This window comes from Bidens hawaiensis, unplaced genomic scaffold (genome assembly GCF_021521415.1).
Source record: "Bidens hawaiensis isolate Kalapana, Puna unplaced genomic scaffold, B.hawaiensis_p1.1 tig00011614_1, whole genome shotgun sequence".
In the NCBI taxonomy this organism is placed as follows: Eukaryota; Viridiplantae; Streptophyta; class Magnoliopsida; order Asterales; family Asteraceae; genus Bidens; species Bidens hawaiensis.
Genome location: NW_027491907.1, coordinates 126,733 through 135,752, shown reverse-complemented (window position 1 = coordinate 135,752; position 9,020 = coordinate 126,733). Strand labels below are relative to the sequence as shown.

The window sequence follows — 9,020 nt, the reverse complement described above, 5'->3', positions numbered from 1 at the left end:
GAAAAGGGAAATGATTTGTTAATTAAAAGGTAAGAAAAATGTTAACTGATGCTTTTTGTAAGTAAAGAGAAAAAATTATTATTATTTTAAGTTTAATTTAAGTCATTAGGAGATACTGATGCCAAAGTTATCAATACTTGAGGTTTTGGTAACTTTATAAACTAAACACAATACATATCTTTCAACCGAAGTCCGAAACTTTATATTATGCGAACGAAACCGCAGTTAATACTCTTCAAAAATCTATCAACGCCAACGGCGCTTTTTCCCGCTCTCCTTCTGATTGATCTCCATATCAGGCAATCGGTTGTCTCCCATTCTCTCTCTCTCCTCTCGCATGAACTCAACCTATTTCTTTTCACTTTCTCACAAACCTTTCTATGATTGTCCTTTACGCATAACGGTCTCATACAATTTAACCATTCTCACGTCTCATCCACAACATCACAAACTTTTTCATTAAAAACGGTTTAACTCAGCTTATATAATATAACAAAAAAAAATCAATCATTATCAATTATGAGAAGGTAATTAATGATGTTATTTAAGTCACATGGGAGGAAATTGGTAAAACAAAGAATTGTGATATTTACAGGTGTATTATATTAGTCAAAATCAAATGTATCTGGATGAGTGATTGATTGTGAATCGGCTAACCAATTGTCCAAGTTGAAAATATTATTAATATTTGGTCAAACTTGAACTCACAAAACCCTTTATTTATTAATAATGTCGGCTTTCTTTACCAAAACTATTCTCTAAAACTAAAACTTTGCTTCCTTCTCACTCGAACATACATACAAACACACCGATCGATTTTGCAATTCATACAAACCCCTATCTGGGTTCGATCCACTTCGATTTGGTTTCTTATCACGCAATGAAGTCATCATTTGGGAAAATTGGGCGTAAATTGTCGATGCAGAAGGATGTCAGAGATCATCACCCTTGTGTACTTTTAGATGACCTTGATCAGGCTTCCAAGGTACGGCTTTTGTTCTATTTCATCTTTCATGTGTTAATTTTGCTTCGGATTCTCTCTCTGTGTGTGTGTTTTTATTTTTTCCAATTATTTCGAATTTTTTGAGTGTGAATTGATGGAATTAGGGTTTGCACTCTATTTGTATGCTTCATTTAAACAATTATATGCTAAAGGTAAGAATTGTGTAAGAAGAATCATTAGAAAGTTGAAGGTCAATTGCGTTGAGATTGGATGTTGCAAATGAATTATCAATTGTTTTTTTAAATCCGTTGATGAAAAAGTCTTGTTTTTTTTTAATCCTATGTTTTACAGGATATGCAAGATATGAGAAACTGCTATGATGGCTTATTAGCTGCAGCTGCTGCAACCGCAAATAGTGTATATGGTAAGCTGCAGCGTCAAGTTTATGTTTAATGGAGTGAAATAGGTCACCGTACATTATTCACTCTAATCTGTAATCATCCTTGTACAATGTGATAACCTGTTGATTGATATTTGATTTGAATGTCATTCGGAAGGCTTTTGGTAACGGTATGTTGTAGAAAGTATGGTGTTAAGATTTAAATTGTGATTAATACTGGGATTTGCGTGCGTTAATGAGTTGCAAGAATGCGAGTTCAGGAGCTAGTATTCCTTATAAGTGACAGGTGACGTCACGAGAGTTAACCCTAAGCTGAGAATAGACGTAACTGCCCGCGCGGGGTGGGGGTAAAATCGTCAACCATTACTATTGACTCAATAAATACAGTTGCACATATCATGTTGTAGAATAATATTTCATGTAGTTAGGTCTACACGAATACCTATCAGTAACTTATTTCTCTTTTTAAAATAAAATATCTAAATATAACTTGTTTCTCAGAATTTTCGGAGGCGCTAAGTGAAATGGGAAACTGTTTGCTGGGAAAAGCCGCTGCTGCATGTGATGCTGAAAGTGGTAATAAAATAATAACCTTATAATTAATAAGAATTTCTGTTTTCTTTCTATTTCTTGTCTATGCATAAACGGTAACTCACACATTGTTTCAGCATCACCTTTTTAATATTTTCATTTTGTGCAGTAAACGTGCTATCAATGTTGGGGAATTTGCAATTGGAACTTGAGAAAATTGCCGATACTTATGTACGCGTTTTCTTTTATTCACTTTTTTGTTTTTGTTTTTGTTTGTTTGTTTGTTTTGTTTTTTATTGTTTCGCCTTTCTGATTTATTTCTTGTCAATTGTCAGCGTTCTTATGTAGTCGTGACAATCACCAATCCAGCAGAGTCTCTCCTTAGCGAGTTAGTTAAAGTGGAGGTATGTTTTTCTCTTTAAAATTATTGCCAATTATAATATTATATAATCTCTATCTATATATGCATACTTTTGTATCTATTTGAACACTTTTAATGCTTCCTCTGCTACTGTTGCAGGAGATGAAATTTCAATGTTCTGAAAAGAGGTAAACCGTGTTTTATTTTATTGTATGCCACACCATTAAAGTAAAACTATTTATTAATTTAATATGAGTAATGCAGGGAGGTGTATGATCACATGGTGGCTCAACATAGAGAGAAGGGGAAACTGAAAACTGGTAAAGTTGAAAGCTCAATTGCACAAAAACTGCAAGAAGCTCAAGATGAATATGAAGACGCGGCGAGACTATGTGTATTTCGGGCAAAATCACTTAAAGAAGGACAATGGCGCAGTCTTTTAACACAAGCTGCTCGCCATCATACAGCACAGGTTACATTTTCTGTTCTCCTACTTAAGAAAAATGATTATGCTTTCTTTCTAATACTTGGAAACAGTTGAATTTCTTTCGCAAGGGGCTTAAAGCGGTTGAAGCAGTCGAACCTTTTATAAGAAATGTTGCAGAAAAGCATCGAATTGATTGCCAACTCAGTGGATTGTATGACAGTGGGTCCCAGGAAGGTGAATCTATGAGTGGTCATGGAGAGTTGCGTTTTGATTACAAACAAAAGAAACAAGGAGTTGATGATGGCACCTTACCAAATCCAATGGAGGTAACTTAGTACATTCTTGATAAGTTAATATCTGTCAAACATGTAGCTATCTTCGCTTGTGAAATAGCCAAGTTGTTTACAACCTTTGGATGGGTGAATCAGTAATTTTACTTTTAATATGTTTTGTTTTTAAGGTGGACCAGGTAGATGTCCCGTTTGTTCAAGCTTCAAATTTAGAAGATTTAGAGGTAACATGGTTAAAGACTTCCAATTTTGTTCTCATTGAAGCATTTGGTTCTTGAAAATGGCTACTTTTTGTTATTTATATGTAGAGGTGTCAAAACAGGCTTGTTGGGTGACGGGTCAAAACGGGCTTTCTGGGTGATGGGTCAAAACAGGTGATTTTTGATATGGGTCAGTTGGTTTAACCCGAACCATTAACTTTTTTGCAGATAAATCAGAACCGACGTAAAACGGAGCATCTTTTCGGCAGGCAAACTAGAGTTAGCGGCTATTCGGCTCCATTGTTCCCGGACAAAATTAACACATCTGAAAAGCTTAAAGAAGCCCAACCCGGCCCAATATCTCACTCGTACGCCCTACCCCCACCCGTTGTAGACCCCCGAAACCCAATTTCAAAACCTGCTTCATCTATTTCTCATGTCAACCCGTTCCCAAATCTACATCATGATAGCACACCGACTGCTCCTTTGACCTCAAAAACCCAGTCAACAATTAATACCGGTAACATTATTACCCCACCACTCCAATTACCTGCTCCCGTGACACCCACCGCAAGATCTTCATTCTCACAAGATAATTATTATAAAAGCGATGCCAGTAAAGTAGACAGACGGCAATCTTACTCGGGCCCTTTACCACCGAGCAAGCAATTTTCTTTCAAAATGACATCTAATAGTAGCGGGCCCATTGCTTCAACCGAGCTTCCTTCTCGGACATCAATTTCAAAGCCCAATTTGCCAAGTAATACTTCTCCTAAAATAAGTGAGCTTCATGAGCTTCCTAGACCGCCTTCTAAACCTGTTGCTATTTCGGGTGGTTTGAACCGACATTCAGCACCGTTACTTTCCAAAAATCAAGAAATTTCCCCACCTAATAAACGGGCTATGTTGACATCAACTTGCGCTTCGCCTCTCCCGCGTCCTCCGCCTTCAGTTGTGAAATTCAACCCAACTAACAGTGGGACATGAAGAGAAAACGCTTCTCCTGCTTTCAGATTTTATTTTCCCATAACTGTTTTAGAAGTAGCCTCTTGTCTGGGCCCCGTTGAAGGTAGTTGCTTCACTTCCCTATATTACATATTATGTAAAGAGTTGAAGGTAGGGCTGTAAACAGCCAAGCAAAGTTGGGCTTGGGCTCGAGTTTGAACTCGAACTTAATCGAGCTTGTAAAAAGCTCGAGCCAGCTCGTAGCTTGTTAACATATACATATATTTAATATCGATATATAAAAGATAAAAGAAGCAATTTTTTTTACCACACACAATACAATGTTTATAAACTAGAGAATTTAACATTATATGTATTGTTTTTGTTTCTTTCTTTAAATTTTTAAAGGTCGAGAGGCAGATTCAATACATGTATTACTTTTGTTTCTTTTTCAATATTTTCTACATGTTATATCATTAGTATTATATATTAAACTTTGGTGTTTAATTTACACGAGCCGAGTCAACTCTGTCTCTAGCTCGGCTCGCTTTGGCTTGTTTATAAACAGGCTTATTTTGAGCCTATCTTTTTCAAGTGATGTTCGAGCGAGCAACGGGCTGTTTGAACAGCCCTAGTTGAAGTTGCATGAAATATAATTATATTGAAATGAGGTAGGTTGGGTGCAGGTTGAAGCGGATTTGAAGAGAGTTGGGTGCGCTTATGTTTATGATGCGAGAGTTTGATGCCCTTATGGTAATGAAGACTTTTGAAATGTTGTATGCTTGAATACAACCTTAGGTATATATAGAGCAATCTCAAAACGATGTAGTTTTTTTTTCTTTTCTTTTTAATAACTTTGTTTCTTTTTGTCAAAGTACTAGTGACCCCTCCAAAGAGGTTTTATGAATTCAACTTTAGGTTAAAAGTCAATGGGTTTGAGTTAAAAGTTATATTTTCTTTTATATTATGTTCTTGAGTCATTTTGATGAACACACGTTGCATGACCCATCTTTGTTTGTTCTTCTTCTCTATATTGATGAACAAATAAATGAGGAGCGCGTGTAAGATGTGCAAGTTAAGACCGTTAATTATTTGTGTTGTGTGAAAAGTAGGAATATGTCAATGTTGAGGAAAGTGTCAAAGTAAGCAAAACCTTTTTAGTCGAACAAAACATGTCTATATCTTAGTTATATGCCTGCCCCTAGATTTGGAAAAAAAAAAAAAAAACAATGCCATGATGCATGTGTTCCTTATAATATATTAGTCTAATTGTAATTAAGAGAAACTAGTTTAACATCCTAGAAAATACAATTAAAGTTCCAAGTATACATTTATAATTACAACAGTATAAGCTTCGGTACTAACTAATCTCATAGTTAACAATTCTAGCGTATTAAAACTTGTTTAGAAAGTTAATTTAGTAGTTTGATCCTTAAATGGACATTTGATAAGGGTGAACAGGGTCGACTACTTGTCTTCGGTTGGGCCGAGTAGTCCATGTAGTGTGGGGAAACAACCCCATTTCACCGAGTAGTAGTGAAATACACATAAATAAATGTTTATACATAACTCAGTACGTACGTAATCAGCAAGCTAGATAAGTTGTAAACACTCGCACACTATTCACACGCATTAGATAAATGTTAATAGCAAGTTATCACAAAGCTAGATATGCCATAAACCCTCACACAGTATTTATTTGGCATTTCTTTTATGTTCTTTTTATATAAACTATACTAATCCAGGTAATCACAAAGCTAGATGAATCGTAAGCCTTCACACTTATTACGTAGCATTGTTCATACGTTTTTTTTAATCATTTTTCAACCTATTTTGGAATATCAAGCGCACACTCCTTAGTTGATTAAAAGATTGCTAAGTAATTTTGATCCTTACCTATTTTAATGGTTGATGATTCCAGTCTCGTTGTAAACTATTGTATAATTAAGAATAAATGAAAAAAAAAGTTTGTTATTTGTTATGGTAAATAGCAATACACATAAAAAAGAGAACATAATAAGTCATTTCATATTTTCTTTCATTGAATTATATATCTATTTTAGATCATAGTGAAAAAAGACGGGCAACAGTTACCATCAACTGATCAAGCTAATGATTACTTTCACTAAAATCTAATTATACTATTAAAGCAATAGAGTTTTTAAACACATGACATCTTATAATTGGTCCAATCATATTACTTTCATATATAATGCACACTTCTTTGATTTTCTTCACAATTAAATAATTCAAAAAGAAAATTAAATATCAAGCCTTCCTACATTATATTCACATTTAAATAATTATAAATTCATATCGAATGTCAACTTATATAAAATGACTAGGTTATTGACCCGTGGGGTGCCACTGGTGGACAAATTTAAATATTACAATAAACACATAATATTTAAACGAAAGAATCATACTTATACACTCTGTTGGAGATGTTTGTTCATATGTTCTACTATAAGTAGAAGTGGATGCACCTGCTATTGTTATTGAACCAGAAATAAATTATTTTCTCTGCAATTCAACAACGATGTCAAATGATAGGTAGATGAAACAATCGGGCATAAAAAAATTCATAACTTAAAAAAAAATGCACATGTAACGATATAAGTATTTAAAGAATAAAACAAAAACACAAAATAAAATTGATTATGTTATACACAAAAATAATAGTTTTTATAGGCGTCTTATTAAACAACAAAATGTTTTGGTATACTTTGCTATTTTGTTGATGATTGTTGTTTCTCTTTCATCCAAAAACATTGTCATTTGTGTTCGCTTATTAATTGAAGAGATTTATAATATATTTGTAGAATCAACTACAAAATTGTGAAATGATTATAGATATTTATAGAACAAAAGGCACTGACAAATACATGAATATATAAATAATCAATGATATTTTAGGGTAACAAATATCACTTAACTCGCCTAAAATACTTTGACCGGAATAACTATATGCACATAAAGTACTTAAATATTGATTGTGTTGTTCAATTTATGATGGAGTTGGACAATAATTATATGTGTTTTATTAGCATAACTTGAAACCACATAAAAAATATATGACAAGTTAGTAAATAAATTTATATTATGAATTACATGTATGTCTCTGAGATGCATGTTATTAATGAAAATGTGTATATTAAAACTAATGAAATTATTATCTTGTTGATCAAACATAATTTGATCACCGAACCTCAACCTAACAACATATTGTCAAAATTCTATAACATTGTTAGCATTCTAAATCTTATCTGTTGATATATGTTTATATACAAATTACATTTAAAAATTTCAAAACTATTGTCATAACAACTTTAGTAAACAAAAACCGTTAATGAAGATAATAAGATACAAATTTACTATTTGGTTGCATATTTGTATATTTTGATTTATTTTTTTTTTCGCTTTTGGTCTACAAGGATTTTCCTTCATCGACTTCGATTATCAGTTGAAATACTTTCTTGGGTATTTATCGTAACCACTACACAATATTAAAGTATTGTTGTTACATTAAAAAAATGAAATTATTTAATAAAACATGCATAGCATGTACAAGTGTTTGAATTCTATCAAATAAATTATAACTAAAACTTACCTACGTTGCTAAGCCTAGTTGTATGGAACATTGTGACGGTTATAGTTATTTGATGGATTTTGATAATTAATTGTTGTTCTAACATTATCTATATACACAATCAAACCAAACCAAAAACATTATGATAACAAGTGTTTTAAAATCCGGTTGAACCAGATTTCAGTGAGCAGCCATGTATCTTGTACCCGATATATTTGAGCGGTTTTATGGAACATCAAACCGGCCGATTTTCATAGAAAAGCGGTTTAAAAGCCCACCATATTTTTTATGTTTTAGGCCACTTTTTTTTTTTTTTTTTTAGTATAAGTTACTTATTTCATGTAATTTTTGTATATTATGATTATAGCTAACTAAAACTTCTTATTTTTTATTGTAGGAAATGAAAGTACTTATACTCTTGTTGATGAGGATGGCGATGAGAGTGAATTTCATTTTTAAGCTATCGTGAACTCGATACATACAACACTCCGATGGGATAAATCTATTCCGCACCTTTATATCAAAATAAATTTGTTTAAAGATTAAGTGCTTTTGTATTGCTTTTTGAATATGGATTAACTTTTGAATGATATTTTATTATGAAATCATGTATTTTTTTGAGTTAATGTTGCATTTATTTGAAATTTAGTGCAACTATACAAACCCAGTTGAACCTCACGGTCCAAACTGGTTCAACCGGTTGTATCATTTTTTAGTCCGACTCGATATGAATAAAATATCGGATTTTAAAACATTGATAATAATATTTAAACATATAAGATATTTATACTGGAATTTATAAATACTTTGTGTTTAAATATAACTGAATAAATATTGAAAAATAGTAACGAATACACTTTTTATATATTTACCTAATGATGGAGAGAAAGAATAGTAATTTGGAATTCCTTTTTGAATCATACTGGGTAGTTGACTTTGACTAATACTTTGATTGATTCCACTTGTATAACTGAAGACTCCATATAAAAAAAGGTGTGTTACTTAACAAATATTTACACTTAGGAAATTAGTTGTGATTTTAGCATAAGTAAATTGGCATCTTTGTCAAACTGATAACATAGAAAAACAGCTTTAAAATTACGAATGTTTTAGGAGTTAGAGTCTATATCGACTTGTAACAAAAGGTTTGTGTGATACAAATTGATTTTTAAAGATCAACTAATCGACATATAAATTTATAATTAAATATGTCATCTTATAAAATTAGAAAATATATAACAACACTAAAGGCCTTTATTATAATAATAAAAAACAATATAAACCATAAATCTGAATTAGAAATGACAATCCAACACCAGAAGAAAACCAAGAAA

General features: G+C 32.3%; 1 protein-coding gene across 3 annotated transcripts; it reads left to right on the top strand.

Moving 5' to 3' along the window:
- Window positions 1–815: 815 nt before the first annotated feature.
- On the top strand, window positions 816–5,047 carry LOC143538377 (uncharacterized protein At2g33490-like). 3 transcript variants are annotated; one of them, XM_077031949.1, is made up of 11 exons: window positions 816–985; window positions 1,295–1,367; window positions 1,845–1,919; window positions 2,044–2,105; window positions 2,210–2,278; window positions 2,395–2,423; window positions 2,500–2,707; window positions 2,773–2,988; window positions 3,123–3,176; window positions 3,381–4,221; window positions 4,784–5,047. In XM_077031949.1, exons 1-10 carry the CDS (start codon window positions 881–883, stop codon window positions 4,137–4,139), a joined length of 1,650 nt encoding a protein of 549 aa, XP_076888064.1. In that variant the 5' UTR covers window positions 816–880; the 3' UTR covers window positions 4,140–4,221; window positions 4,784–5,047. The 3 variants fall into 3 exon arrangements, with proteins under 3 accessions (XP_076888064.1, XP_076888065.1, XP_076888063.1); XM_077031950.1 differs by having other exon boundaries at window positions 4,773–5,047; XM_077031948.1 differs by having other exon boundaries at window positions 3,381–4,224.
- Window positions 5,048–9,020: the final 3,973 nt, after the last annotated feature.

Excerpts from the sequence above, each read along its gene's own strand:
- LOC143538377 (XM_077031949.1), top strand. The coding sequence starts at position 881 with ATGAAGTCATCATTTGGGAAAATTGGGCGTAAATTGTCGATGCAGAAG. Across the intron at positions 1,920-2,043 it reads TGCATGTGATGCTGAAAGTG|TAAACGTGCTATCAATGTTG; the intron begins GTAATAAAATAA and ends CATTTTGTGCAG. Across the intron at positions 2,708-2,772 it reads CTCGCCATCATACAGCACAG|TTGAATTTCTTTCGCAAGGG; the intron begins GTTACATTTTCT and ends ACTTGGAAACAG.